This window comes from Ruditapes philippinarum, unplaced genomic scaffold, assembly GCF_026571515.1.
Source record: "Ruditapes philippinarum isolate M1 unplaced genomic scaffold, ASM2657151v2 ctg17052_1_1_1_1, whole genome shotgun sequence".
Taxonomy (NCBI): domain Eukaryota; kingdom Metazoa; phylum Mollusca; class Bivalvia; order Venerida; family Veneridae; genus Ruditapes; species Ruditapes philippinarum.
Genome location: NW_026858766.1, coordinates 4,015 through 19,886, shown reverse-complemented (window position 1 = coordinate 19,886; position 15,872 = coordinate 4,015). Strand labels below are relative to the sequence as shown.

The following is a 15,872-nucleotide window of genomic DNA, read 5'->3' as shown; positions in this document are numbered from 1 at the left end:
GTTTCTAAACCGATGCATTTTATCCAAAAGCGAAACAGTTTATTTTTGGTGGAGATAACGTGTTTAAGTATGATTTAATTTGAGTCTGTTCCACGATATTGAATCTTGGTAAACAACAGACAGTAACTGTTGCACAGTCTTTTTTTTGTATGAGGAGTCAAGAAAACATTGTCTTACCATTTGAAGAATATGTAAATAAAATGTTTTGCATTTAAATTTGGTCATAAAATGTTAGGCTGATATGTGTGAATGTTTTTATGTACTTGTTATTTTTTATTGACGACTCGTAAAATAAATTCTTGTCATTCCGCAGTATATCATGGGTCATATTCAAAATCATATAAGACTCGGCTGCTTCGTAGCCGGACAAGTGTTTAAACTGCATATTGCAATAGAAATAAGTGTTTTACTTTCCATTATCTCGCATGAACAGGGTCAATCAAACAGAGCCTGCAATTTTCACTCTAAACATTAGTTTTTATTGTTCTAAAGGGATATCCCATTGTCAAGATTATTTTATTTAGAAAATTTCAATCGATAAACGAATATAGGTTCTCCTGAAAGCCTTTACAAACAAATTTTGTAGCCGGAAATATTGCCTCCGTCGGAGTGTATGGGTTTACTTGAAAATCCATGAGGTATAATTGAAATGATATCAATGCTACCAATCACATCAACCTTAGCGGCTGCTACAGAAGGAACGACACTTTTGTTACATATTATATATCACTGAACAGTTAACTAGAAGAGTTAATGCCATTTAATTTAGTTTTACATGTTTAATAAGCGTATAGCCTATGATATGATTAAATTGAGTTTTAGTTGGTTGGTTAGTTGGTTGGTTGGTTTTTCTTGTTTAAAAACACTGACACGAATCTGTGAAACAATTTTTAATACTAAAGCGGATTGTGATTACGTAGTTAATTCAACACAAAGCAAGAAGAAGTCACTATAAAATGTTAAGAGCAATTTGTATATTTAAGAGTAGCTACATACAATTAACTTGCTAAGTTACACTTAGTCTAGTAAAGTATAACAAGAGTATACATTGCCATACTGATGATAATTCCTACCTTGTTTGAATTAGTTTGCCATTTTTTGAAAACAAGAACATAAATATTTCATTAAATAACCCCATTTGGTAGATGTTTTAGTAAAATTATTTAAGCACTTAATGTGAATTGATCTACAATAACCAGTCGTTATATATTTCAAATTTTAATACAAATGTATCATTTGGATATTTCTATGATGTATTTTTGAAAAACAAAATATTAATACGCTTCTAAAATGATTAAGTAGAAACATATATATGATGATTAATAATATTTCGTTCTAGTAAAAAGTTATTATCTGTTTTATATTGATACGTTGGATCATGTGTATCAACAACAGCCATATATAATTGTTGTAACTTGTGATGCTGAATAATATATATACCTGTAAATTTCCAGTTTTTCTTTTTATTCCCTAAAATTTGTTTAATTACAGGAAATCCTTTTTTTCCCCAAAAAATGGTAAAAAAAAAGACCAAAATGACTTTAATAAGCTATGATTGTGGGATAAATACTTTCTTTTAAATCATGTCAAAAAAAAAAACAGAGCAAAGTTTATCCGTACTACTATATGCTCTTTTGATTTAGTTAACTACAGCATGTGATTATGATGGAGTAAAGGTAAATAAATATTAAAATATTAAAGACTCGGAATCAGAACAAGTGTCCATTGTTTTTGTAATATTCGGGTTTTCTTCCAGAATAAGAAAATGGCTTTATTTGCATATATATGATAAATCTAAATAAATCTAAATATACTTATATACATATCTATATATGTAGCTTTTGATGTATGGCAATTTATGAAGGTCTTATAGTAGGAATCTCATTGTTTGGTTCTAAGCTACCCTTAGTAGTTGTTGCTGGTACATGTGTTTGTATAAAACAAAGAGACGACTCGACAGAGTCCATGTTGCTCTTTCGCTTTAATGAAACATGCTTTTTAATATAAATGGTAACTGAATTTCTACATTTCGTTTCATGTTATGATTGTGATATTGTTAAAAAACATGCAGAGACCATGATGAGATAGGCGAGATGCCCATATAAAATTCCTTTTTCCTCAAAAAGTTTGTATTACTGGATTATTTGATAAGCGATACTTGTACAAGATCATGTAACCCCTTAGTATTTCTTGAACCCTCCAAAATATTTAAGAAAGAAATACTGATTTTTAAAACAATTTATTCATTACATTATCATTATACATTTTTAGTAAATATACCACAAGATAAGCATTATGACGTATTAACATGACGTTTTTACAACTTCCATCTATATATATATCTAAAGTCATGCAACGATCAGAATCATGTAAATGTGTCCATTGAACACTAACACATTGTAAACACAATCATTATGTCCTGTCCAACCGTACTATGTACCTTTTCCCATGCACTTGAATGTGTTGCTTTACATTATATTTGTTATTACCTGGCATGATTACAAGTCAAACTGACCCCATCCAGTGTTACTGGCTACATAAACACTTCACTGCATTGCACTGCACCACACTGAACTGTACTGCGCTTTGCTGCACTACACTACACTATACTACACTGCCCTGCACTGCATTACACGGCATTGTACTGCACTGTACTACAAATTAGAACAAAGCGTCTCGTTATAAATTCATGTCTTGGTGTTTTATAATCTTTATTACTTCCAAACTGTAATAATCAAGTAGTTCGCCTTACATATTTCGAATTGAACACACTTAACATTCCCACCTTTCAACAGGAGACGGTGCTACATTTTGTACGTCTTGCAATGAATATTTCAATATCAAATTATACCACTTTGAGTAAATTTACTTATAGAACTTTTAGCCTCAGTTCCATCCAAAACTCTGATCAATAACTTAACGGAATTACAATTTAACTAAATCATTTTTAAGCGTGTACTACCACATTTGGCTTAAAAGTTATAATGATCGGTGCTATATTGCAAGTTATATGTTGTCAGTGTGCCGTTTAACAAAAAAAACGAACAAAAAAATAACAAACAAACTTAAACAACAAACAAACGATCCATTTCCAACTTTTGATAAAAACTTACACTATTAAATGATATTAGAATTGAATCACAATGTTTCTTAAAAAATAGATAATAATAAAACTAAAGTATCGAAGCATTTTATCCTACCTCAAGTTTTATTTAGCACATGTAATTAAAGGGAATCCAAAATGTTTGGAAACAGGTATATGTATGACCTTTTTTATTTTTCAAACTGTTTATCAGATATAAAATAAACTTTAAACCTCTAACGCATGAAAACATCGTTCGCTAATATAGAATGTCAAAAGTACAATTTGAATATATGTATATAGCAAATAAACACTACAAAGTTAAAGCATTGAATCATTCTCGTAAGGTGATAAAATATAGAATGACTTAAACTTCTCACGAAGTGTAAAAAAATTAGCGTGATCTTTTCGACCTCTAGTCTAGGTATTACTGAAACAACTACAAAGCCAAATCATTCTTTAAATTTATTATGGTGTTTTAATACAACATGCGTCAATGAAAGAAAAACGTGTTTTTATTTTCTATAACATGTCTGATTCGTGTACAAAGGGCCCATATTTGTAATGCATTTTACCACATAAAAAGAAGATAATAATGACAATGATTTGAATAATGCCATGTAAGAACTCGAAAAGTAAAAGTTTGCCAAAAATCCAATAGTAAGAATAGACAATACAACTTGTATAAAGGTAACATCTTACAATATTTGAGAAAAAGTTTAAACTAATCAAAAATATGGGGAAAAACGGCAACGTGTTCCCTATGTTGACACCACCTGAAACTAAATTCTTTATCCTTTTAAAGAATGCCAAAAGGAGTATATAGCACACAATTACCAAGGAAAAGGGCCACAAAAATGACTGTTCAGATGCATATAACATAGTTGAAATATCAAATACTTTGTAAAATAGACGCCAGTATCTAATTTTTCTTAAGCGTAAAGAGTAATGCAAGCTAAAGTCAAACGACTTTCCATTAGCGTTTCTAAACAGAAACAGGAATAACCATGCAACCAAAGAGGAAGATTTTAGGAGTAAAAATTTGAATACCAGTGTACTAAGAAAAAGAAAATTAACATATTCATCATCTGTTTGTGTTTGAGCGTCCTTATTCATAATCTCATATATGTCGTCTTCATATAATCCAAGATAACTGATATATGGCATTATCTCCTTTTCAATCATTGCCGCTTCTTTGGTACCATTGTTTTGGATATCATGAAGATAAAAAACAGGGTGCTGTCGTATATCTATGGTGTTCGGTAGCGAAGGAATTCTTATTAAATCTCTCAGTAAATAAACGTAAGTTGTCTTGGTAACCGAGTTAAGTGAATTTGAATAGGAAACATGCACATCACGTATAAAATCAAGAAGCCTTAGATAAAAAAGAATAGTAACAAAGGAAAGTCTCTGGATCTCTTTTGCATCACATTGTAAATTTTTGTCATTAGAATTTGTACATTTTTCATGTTCTGAATCTGTAACAGATTCATCAGAATGGCTTCTTGGTTTTTCCTCTATCGAATCAAGAACAGTGTTAAGCAATAGGCTTTCGGGGAAACATTTGAGATGCTCTTCTATACTGTGCTTTCCTTTTTGGCGTATTTTACAATCCCGTCGACAGTTCGGGCATGGAAACGAGGCTTTACTTGTGTTACCGACATCATCTAAACAATGTTTAGTTACCAAGGAAACGACGCATTTCTTACAAAATGTGTGCTGACATGGTAGAATTCTTGGACTTTCAAATATATCCATACAAATTTGACACGTGATCACCGATTCTGAACATTTGAAATGCACCGTATCAGTATCAATATCGTCACCATATGTTGATGAAGTCGCCATAGTGTAAATACTTCTAGATTCTGAAACTAAATTATGTATCACATGCATTAAGATGTAAATGATTGGTTATTTTTGAAATTTTTTGCTACAAAATATGTTATTAATAGTCATTTGGAAAACACATAAATATAGTAAAATCATTAATGCCGTTTAACTATATAAAATAAAGGTTTATAAAGTTAAAATGAGTTTTACGTTTATTAAGATGTTAAATATAATAAGGTAATTATACCTATTTCAGTACAATACAGATTTATATTGGACAAGTACACAGTGGTCAAACCGATATAAGTTCTTCAACGTGTACGAATTCAACAAAATCAGTATTTTACACAACAATGTATAACGATTTCTTTATTGAACACAATAATATTTTTTACACTTTGAAAGAGCTTTGTTACTTCTAGTACAATAAGGATTTGATATAAATATTTGGGCTCTGAATATGACAACGAGGCTACTTTGAGTATGATATGCATATGATATAGATTTTTGGACACTGAAAATAAAGTCGAGACTTTATGGGATAAGATATGTGTTTAATGATGTGGATTTGTTGGACTATGGAATTCAAACCAAAGCTACATTGATAAGATTGGATCCAAGCATGATTTCAATTTGAATATCAACAATGTAATGCAAACGCTGTAAAGTCATTGGTTGCAGTTTATGAAATAATATTTCTATTATAAATCGCCTAAAATTCTTCTTTCAATTGTCATATTCATCCTCAGCCACCCAAGTATTACATTTTGATCTTCACTTTGTTCTTCTTTTTCTTTTTGAAAATAAATTAATTCCGACATTGAAGATTACCCACAGTGTTTTTTTCTTATATTTCTTATTCGATAGAAACACCGTCTTAGGGCGAGGAATTAATTGTTAACCCTTTCAGTAAGTTTATGTCTTCCCTGGCTCAAACATCGGTAAATATTCCCTTTCTCGGGTTTACGCTATACACTATCACCCTTGGGGGCATGTGATATCAAAATAATATGATATCGTTTTTGATATACACTGTATTCTAATATGAAAGTTTGTTATGTTAAAATCAGATAAAAAATGAAAAAAGACGTTGTAGGTTTGTAAATACGTGTAAATCCAAAACTTTAAAGTAAAAAGCAATAAAAATGTAAGCTTACCTCATAAAATGTCCTTTCAACCATTCACAGGCGTGATAAACGATTTAAAAATGATTTTCAATCGAAAATCGAAAATGAATATTTTCTTCCCATGCAAAGATAATACATGTAAATTATCAAACGGGTTCATGTATGTAATCTTATGATTGTTCAAACTGTTTATCAGATATAAATTAAACTTTAAACTTCAAACACCTGATAACATCGTTCTCAAATAAAGAATGTTGAAAGTACAATTTAAATATATAGCTAATAAACACTACACATTTGAGTGATTTATATCATATGACAACTCTTTACTCGTGTACATATGATAGAACGAGTGCGGCGGTCTGGTGGTAACAATCCTTGACTACAGATCATTGGGTCGCAAGCCCGGCTCTCGGGTTCTCTAAACAAAACTACATTTTATATGATGTATTTTATGCCTTATTTTGATGCCTTTCACTTTTCCTCGTCGAAAATCTAAAGAAAAATGCCAAAAGATTAAGACATTAAGATGTGACAAAGTTGTACTTTGTGTTATTCGTGTTTCCGCATTTTCTTAGCTAATATACGACATGGCGTAAATCAGTCACCATCATTTATATAAATCCGTTTAAAATAGCATAAGCTTGCAGTTATTGCTTCAAATATTGATCTTAATTATAAAGTAAAACCTCATTTTTATTCAATTATTCTTGAAATGTACGTTATTCCTAAACACTATCCTAAAATGACATGACTGTTTTTCTTTACAAATAAGCATTTAATCAAATTCTATTTACGTATCATAGCTACCTAATATGATTACTATAAGTTTCATACGACATCAAAATTAATCTGTCGCCAATGTTGGTTTCAAATGATGATTGTATTTATCTCATATTATACATTACAGTTAGATATCATTTTTACAACAAAATGACTCGTCCCATCTGTTGAGCTGTAGAAAACTATGTTTATCATAAATTTTTGAAAACTACATACTTTTGTTTCAATAATTAGAATTGGTCAATTTTCGCTGCATAGAGTGATAAATAATATGAAGATTTTTACCAAAATGTGTGCTTATTTCTACAAAGCATTGCCCGATATAACATATCTGCATGTATATTTTTATTTACTTACTAAAAAGAATGCAGTTTAAGCGGCTTATTTGGTTAAATCTATAATTTAAAATCAGTAATATCTAAAAAGATATTCACAATACTTTCAGATATCTAGTAACGACATAGCACACAAATTACCAGTACGGAAAATTGCGGGTAGTGATGGCAAATAGCCCTTCAATTCACCGGATGTGATGGTGAAAACAGTCAGCTACGGTCGAAAAATACAAATTGAATAGAAAAGTTTAATCTCAAAGTTGGCGAGATTATTTCTAAAAATATGTTATATAATTATTTCCAATTGTTTTGTGATGTGCCCAAGTAAGATATGGTTCTATGCGATTATTAAATGTACGAATCCATTTTGCATCTTATTTTCAACTATGAAAGGTATTAATTGTTATGACATGCCCATATTACATTTAGTACATACAAATATACTTTCTACCAGTGTATTCAATATATTATAATAAATAACATAGTTATATGTAACAGAAGAAATAAGGAGAATTTTTTTCGTATATGTCTTCTAAGTGCGTCCATAGTTATTAGCTTACGTAATCAGAATTTGCACACAAAAAATATATAACCCGTAGATACAGCAAGAATTATTCATTATATTCGCATTTTGACATATTTGGACTGATATTTATATTCAATGAGAGTGATGTCCCTTTGATTATGTGTAATTGATATGTGCTTCTATAAAAAGTAATATAAGCGGATGTGATTACTTCAGCTACTTGGGAACCGAGTTACTAATCATCTTAAACCAGGGATTGGCGCAAACATCGGAATGTTTCGATTCAATGAAGGAATTTTGAAAAATAAGTACGGTAAGTACATTTTGTTTAACCCTGGCTCTGCTTGGAATATCATATATATTATATGCGACTAGTGCAGACCGAGATCAACCGGCACAGCACATCGGTACCAACTGATCATGGTCTGCACTGTTCGCCATGCTATACTGTTAATGCATAATTTTGAAATTTACCCCTAAAATAGCTTTGTCTAGATTCAAAGATGAACAAGTTCATTTAGGATATTTAGATGATAGGGGTTAAAACATTGTCATTGGTTTTATATATGGTTATGTTTGTTTTGTTTGTTCGTTCATTCGTGTGCGTTCTTTCCTTCATTCATTTATTCATTCATATATTTATTCATTTATTTCTTTATTTCTTTCTTTATTTATTTATTTGAGCCGTGTCATGACAAAACCAACATAGTGCGTTTGATTTTGCGACCAGCATGAATCCAGACCAGCCTGCGCATCCGCGCAAGCTGATCAGGATCCATGCTGTTCGCTTACAAACCCTACTAATAGTAGAGAAACTGATAGCGAACAGCATGGATCCTGATCAGACTGCGCAGATGCGCAGGCTGGTCTGGATCCATGCTGGTCGCAAACCCACTATATTGGTTTTGTCATGACACGGCTCATTTATTTATTTATTTATTTATTTATTTATTTATTTATATTGGATTCATTTATTTATCTTATTACAAAATTTATTTATTTATTTATTATTCATTTAAGACGAAATATAAAAAATAAAAAGATTCAATTACCCTTTTAATGCATATCAAATTACAACTTTATCAAGGACTGATATTAATTAAAATATCCACAGGGGAAATCGAAACCACAATCTTCTGAAGAAAATGTCAACATAGCAATTTACTGTATAGTTAGCTGATCAAACACTCTGTAGTGCATATGGGGACATCAACAATTTCTAATAATTCACTCACTCTGTTTACAGGAAAACTTCCTAATGACTTGACACACGTACTGAATTGGATTTTATATTTCATGGACAACCAGTCAATCGATTTCCTATAGAAAAATCACTACGAGTACCATTCTATGTGGGTGGACTATTGTCCGTACTTAAACAGTATGCGGATACCGGAGCTGATAATTGTTACTTTTCATGAATCCCTGTTGACAATGTGATGGAATTTTAGCGATTTTGCAGATATCTGGATAGTTATTTGTTTCTTTTAAATATAGTCAACGTGCCAGTATTTTGTGGATGTGGATTACTTTAGAGTGTGGCGCTATTTTAGAAAATAATTTCTGGAATAATTAAGCTAGCGTCAAATTTTACGTGTTTGCTAAACGGGTAATCTTAATTGTGTTCATTATACATTTGTTTAATTGGCAGTGAACTTAGCAAGTCAAAACTTCGTCAGTGCACCGGTATCAAAGTTGTTCATAAGTAACTCAAGAATGTTTACAAAAAGTTAATTCTTTAAATAACAGACGTAACATGTTATTTGGGTTTTTAATGAAAAAATTGAAAATTGCGGTAAATATTCATTGTGTACTTTTTTCATAATTGTTTAAAAAAACGTGTGCTGTCAACTTATATCATTTTATACGACACGACTAAATAATGACAAGACATCATAAAATACGCCAATAACCTTTTCAGGATGGAATATAATACATCAGGTATTTAACAGTGACAGAATTAATGAGGAATCGCTAATTATCAGACGAATAAATCATCAATAATATCGTCATAATCTTTCCATGAGAAAATACCGACTGAGAACATTAAAAGATAAGAAACGACAAATTGTCAACTTCCAAACATGAATTATTAACCCAGCGGGATTATCATATCTTGCTTTATTACCAACAATTCCGTTTTAGGCGACACTGCCTGTAATAAACAATATACGGTGTGTGTAATGACGTCATTGATATCCCGGCCATCTCAATATGGCGATCAAATTCTCGTAGAATTAGTTATACCATTGCATCGGCTGAATTATTCGAATAACTTTGGATTTTATCGACTCTGACACTATTCATACAGGTATGGTAATATATGAAATTATATCTATTCTTCCAACTGATAAAACGGCATGGAAAATTCTTAGGAGAATTAAATATGATCAAATTACAAAGTGTTTTCCGATGTTTCTGTTGGGAATATTGATCGACGTTCTCCTATAAATACAGTTGTGTTCACGCTCGCTTTATGTCACAATATTGATGAAAACAAGAGCTTTATTTTGTTCTGTCTTCAGATAGCTTTATTTGGAAACGCTATCCGCTGTCTATGCCATTATGTTTAATTCTCTTTTTTTGTATCTCCTTAAGTGAAGAGTATCATCTTAATTTGTGAAAGATGTATATATCCGAAATTCCATGAATTCGTAAAAATGATAACTAGTTGCAGATTAGACCGACGAAAACTATAAAAGAAATATTAAATTGTGCATTGGCATTATTGAATGCGTTGGGTAAAAATTATGCAAAGCAAAAGTTATGCTATTGCCGTGCGTTGCGAATTACACAAATATCACTTTTATGGTAAAAAATGAACACAAATGGATTATTAATTTATTATGCCGACTTTTAGTAAATTATCTTTTTAAGGAAATCATATATCACTTCTATTTGATTTCCTCTTGAAGCTATCTAGATCTTTGATATTTTTTTTAATTTCTTTCATACCTTTTTATAATTTTCATAATCTCTTTTTTCATTTTTTTTCACTTTTTGTTTGTATGACTATCTACAGTAACTAATAAACGCTTATAAAAGACAAAGCATATTGCCGATGTTGTACAAACGCATTATTGACCAGCTCCTTTTGATTAAGATCATAATATCATGATTACAATATATTGTTTTCTTACTTTTATGACACAATATTTTATATTCAGCTCTACTTTCTCTAGATGATAATCGTCAAACATGATCTAAATCCATTATTTAACAGTATAATACATAGAAAAGAAAGAAATAAGAACCCACTTCTGAAGATTAATTTGCCTTTAAACAATCACAAACGTTGATCTTAGATACATTTAAATGTAATAAAAGGCTATTTTTATATACTTAGGTTTAATTTTATTTTTGGTTTCTACTTTATGTTCTACCAGCTGAAAAGGTCAATTATATGATATGGAATCTGTAAGAAATTTTAAAAAAGAATATATTATATAACATTTACTAAAGGCCCATTATGCATAAGAAAGAATTTTTTTTATTGTTATAAATATTTTTTTAAATTTTTGTTGTCTTGTTTAACCTATTATAGTTTTTAAAGAAAAGTAACTAATTGTCAATTTCCTGCACCATCTTTTGCTTCTGTTGCTTTTGAGTAATTCATAGGTTATATATATTTATTTGATATTTTGTATTGAAGTTAAAATACTATTTTGTTACATTTTGTTACTTTTATGACAATTATTTTATGTTCAGCACCTCTTTCTTCGGGTGATAAGCTTGTAACATGCTCTAAAACCATAATTTTAATATTATAAAACTCATATCTGCCCTTTATAGAGAAAGAAAAACGTACTTGTTTCTGAGACACAATGTGGCGGCTTTAACATATTCTGAAACTATTACAACGTATTTTCTGAAGATCGATGGCAAACAGATTAACAATTATGAGTTTTCTTCCTCTTTGTTACAGATTATTTATGACAGATTCCTGAAAAAAAGTGCCTAGGTTATCTCAGATCAACACTTTTACCTCATAACTCTAAGATGGCCTATCGAACTTTGAATCACGTTTAAACCGCCAACTGTTATTTCTACCTTTCAAGGTAATTTTTCTCCGAACAGTTACAGTAACGACAACAGCGGAACATGTCTGCTTACGAAACCGAGGCTCTGTCGATGACCGTGAGATATAACAAGGGAGGTAAAAAGAATGGCTACCTTCCAGATGGGTTTGAAAAACCTCCTGATTGGGAAAATGAATATTCCGAAGAGGATGAAGTGTTTGTTGAAAGTCCAAGCATAGATAAAGATGGTGCAACTAAACCTTTAATGTATCCAAGGTCAAGAACGAAAACAAAAATTGGGCGTGGCCGACTCCGCAAATGCCGGCCAATAGTAAATGCTGTCTCATGTTTTCTATTCTTGGTGCTTTCATTGGGCTCTCTGATGGGTCTTGTTGTGTATTTTGTAAACAAACACGAGCAAAATAAAGCTGGATTTAATAAAGTGATTTCACCAGGTGCTTTCAATTTTGTTAATGAGAAAATAACGCGGGATTATTCGGATATCGTCGGTTGTGATCATATAGAAGTTGAGGATGTTTGGACAGTAGGTATACCTAAATTATTGACAGAATCTGCATTCCGATTGGTTGATGTCAATCAAGATGGCGTGTTAGACATCATTGTGGGATTTGCAACAGGTATTACTATATATTGTTCTCCTTCATCTGTTTAAGATATCGGATCTGAAATCGAAATTAGTGTTTTAACATTTCAGGCAAATTTTATTACATTGTAATACTTATTAATGTTTTGAGATTTCTTTGCAATATATGTATGTAAAAGTTAAACGTTTTTTCTATTTTTATTTGAATATTCTATATCGTTATATTCATTCATTTGAATTCTTTTGAACGCTAGGTGCAGATGGCTACAACATTCCTAGCATAGTATGTGATATTTACTTCCCTGGTAACTACCCATGTTTTGGGGGATTGTTAGCGCTAGAGGGAGCCAGTGGAAAAGAATTATGGCGGCACTATTCGGATCATGAAATTTATGGACTTAACTGTGAAGTCGACTTAAATAAAGATGGCGTAATGGATTGTCTGGCAGGCGGTCGAGCGGGGGTAGGTTTTGTTTAATTTGGCGAGTAATAATTTGAATAACTGGGCGGGACCTTGATGGATAAAAAATCATTGACATCATGCGTCAATGATATTATGTCCATCTAAGTGCAAATGGTTGGTGTGTAGGTGAAAAAAAACTTACATTTTTTCATAACAATTCTCAATTTTATATTATATATCACGTGTATCATCAATAACCCATGAGAATTCCAGAACAAATACATGAATATTTCTGGGCATTATCGGTAACGTTCAAATTATATACATTTCATCATATTAATTTATTATTGGCCAATTCCCATTATAATAGTCAGTCTTTTGTAATATATAGCTAGTTCATCTCAGCTAACAACTAAATAAACGCATAATGTCACTTTAAAGTTGTCTGCAAATGAATCTCACAAAATTTGTGTAAAAAGGAGGTAATCCATTATATGAAATGACAAAAATATGGAACATTTAACATTTTTTTATGTTATGAAGGAAAATAATGATCAAGTAGGCGAACGTTGTTAAATGACAGGCATTTTGTTGATCGACTATAAAAATATAATGGGATTTAATCCAAAATACAAAATTGTCGTGCACAAGAACATATTTACATACAGTGAAAAACAAATCATATTTTGATAAAACACAACGAATTTTTAATTAAATAAGTAAAGCAACTCAGAAAACAGTCTCTGTCACAGATGATGTTTATTGTAAATTCAGAATTAAATTTTCGCAAAAAGGTGCGAAAGTATGTATCATATATATCTCTCAGAACTAAAAGTGAAATTTCGCAAAAATATTTAACATCACCAATTAGTATAAAATGTTGATTTCGCAAAATTAAGACCACGTGAATATATCTGATTTAACAGTAGGACATCGCGTTCGTCAACAAAATACTCTGTCGAGTGTCAGTTTTTTGTAACTACAGTAATGGAGCACATCGCATATAACAAAGCAACTCATTATGTAGTTAAACACATAAATCACTGCTAGATGTTTTCTTTCAATATTAGATATTAATATTCCAGAAAAAATCGTTTACAGAGTCAACATCGTCTACTCAATGTTTCCGTATAATTACGCGCAATAATCAATTAGATACCTCGCCTATTGCATTGCCTATCAGAATTCAATAAACCGCTGTCATTATTTGATGGAACCACATAACATTCTATTGACTTCACTCTCAAACAATTTCTTTGTTAATTAATCAATAAAAATTACAATGGTATTTCTAAGGTTGCTTTTCCCCTAATCAGGTACGGTAAAGATATCCATATAGACCGGCGATCTGCTGTTATTTTACGTTCCCATGACAACAGATCCACATTCCTAAAATAGTAAACAAAGAAAAACAACAAAAACCACAAAAAACAACAACAATTTATACACAAATAAATTGACTGCATCCACATGCATATGTTTTTCATTTGCTTTAGTGCTTCCACCTTGTTGTCATGTCTATATGAGAAGAATAGTCTGTACTCTCGACACATTTTTAATTATTCAAATATAACGACAACCCTCTCGAGAATTTATACAATGTACTAGAAATGGGGTGGTGACAAACATTTCAACTGTTTTATTAATGTTCCGTCAATAATTAAGGAATACAAGAACTCAGAAAATAATGAGATTACGATCCCTCGCATGCACAACAATGTGATTCTCGGAAGCATTAATCACAACAAAATTACATGAAGATTGCAGAACGCGGTTTGATTGAGTCTGTACATCAGGTATAATGAAAAAGTGCAACATTCCTAAAGCCCCCCTCCCCCCGGGCACCGACTGGGGAGGTTAATAAACTGTAAAAAAATGGCAACGAATATTGCTTTGAAACTTTACTGAAATGTGACCTTATTTATTCAAGGAAAAGTTCTGTACAAAAAATGTCGGAAAGTCAAGTGTCAGATAGAATGTGAAGTATTTTCAATCGATCAATGAATTAACATTCTTAATAACTCTTCTTAAGAAAAGTTACTCATTAAGACATTCTTTTAACAAGTGGATAATCGAACTGTCAAAGTTTAATACAATGTTTCACATATTACACATTTGTTTGTTAATATTTTCTTTAATATAGGCTTTCCAAGCTGTGAGCGGAAAAGACGGGTCTCTGATTTGGAATTTCGGTAAACAAGAAGCAAAGAATGACATAATGAATTTGTACACGGCTCAGATTATCAAAGACATAGACGGAGATGGTACTGTAGATATATTGGCGATACATGGTGGGGACCCTTTGCAAGATCCAGGTAAGATCCTTCAGCCTTTATTGATGTTTGTTTATATTTCATACAGAAGGTCTGAGCATTCATCGGCCCTTCGTTTCACTTTTCTGTTAACTGCACACGACAAACTGATGCCATAAAAACCAATTTTATCTTCATTGTTAAGATAGTTTTCAATTCAACACTTTTGGTTCAATGCAGCTTTTTTCCAGCAAATAACTTTTGACCATACAGCAATTCTTAAGATTCAAGACTAAGAATGTATGCTTTTCAAATAAACCAAAGATTAATAAAAGTGCTTTGAAAACCGAATATCTTAATACACTAAAACTTGTCTAGTTCTGACAAATTTGTCATTTAAAGTACAGTTCGTGACAACCGTAAATTCTCTTGAAGGCCATATTACGTCCTTTTAGCTCTTCGCAGACGGCATTTACAACTGACCATCCATAATTATGACAGAAAAATTTTATCAATAATGTATATTTCAATCATTTGTTTTCAGAAAAACCAACAAACACTACCACTTCACTCAAATTCATCTTTCATCAAATGAATTGTCAAAATATGTATACATACTTATGCTTTTTTTAAAGCATTAAAACAGGGAATCTGTCATCTTTGACGTCGTTATATAATCATATTATTAAAAAACGGTAAAACAAGGAATCTGCTATACTTGCGTTGTATATGAATTAAAAGCGTTAAAGATATATCTGCAGCTATTCATTGTGTGGAAGAAGTATCGTACTAGTTATATTTTGCCTAGCTTGCTATACTTGTGATAAAATCGTAATAATAAGAAAAACAAACTAATTATAATGACGTGATTTTTTCTTTGAAAAAACAAAAAAACAGTTGCATTGTAG

General features: G+C 31.2%; 2 protein-coding genes across 2 annotated transcripts; one reads left to right on the top strand and one right to left on the bottom strand.

The window, feature by feature from the left end:
- Window positions 1-2,231: 2,231 nt before the first annotated feature.
- On the bottom strand, window positions 2,232-6,266 carry LOC132754195 (uncharacterized). The gene is made up of 2 exons (XM_060744790.1): window positions 6,073-6,266; window positions 2,232-4,956 (listed from the first exon to the last, which is right to left on the bottom strand). The coding sequence occupies exon 2, from the start codon at window positions 4,928-4,930 to the stop codon at window positions 3,605-3,607; it is 1,326 nt and encodes a 441-aa protein (XP_060600773.1). The 5' UTR covers window positions 4,931-4,956; window positions 6,073-6,266; the 3' UTR covers window positions 2,232-3,604.
- A 1,625-nt stretch (window positions 6,267-7,891) lies between these two features.
- LOC132754198 (uncharacterized) lies at window positions 7,892-15,027 on the top strand (the record flags this gene model as incomplete). Its single annotated transcript, XM_060744792.1, has 5 exons — window positions 7,892-7,999; window positions 8,933-9,997; window positions 11,612-12,343; window positions 12,564-12,772; window positions 14,856-15,027. Coding segments are annotated over exons 3-5 (937 nt in total), but the record flags the coding sequence as incomplete, so codon positions are not given.
- Between the last annotated feature and the right edge of the window lie 845 nt (window positions 15,028-15,872).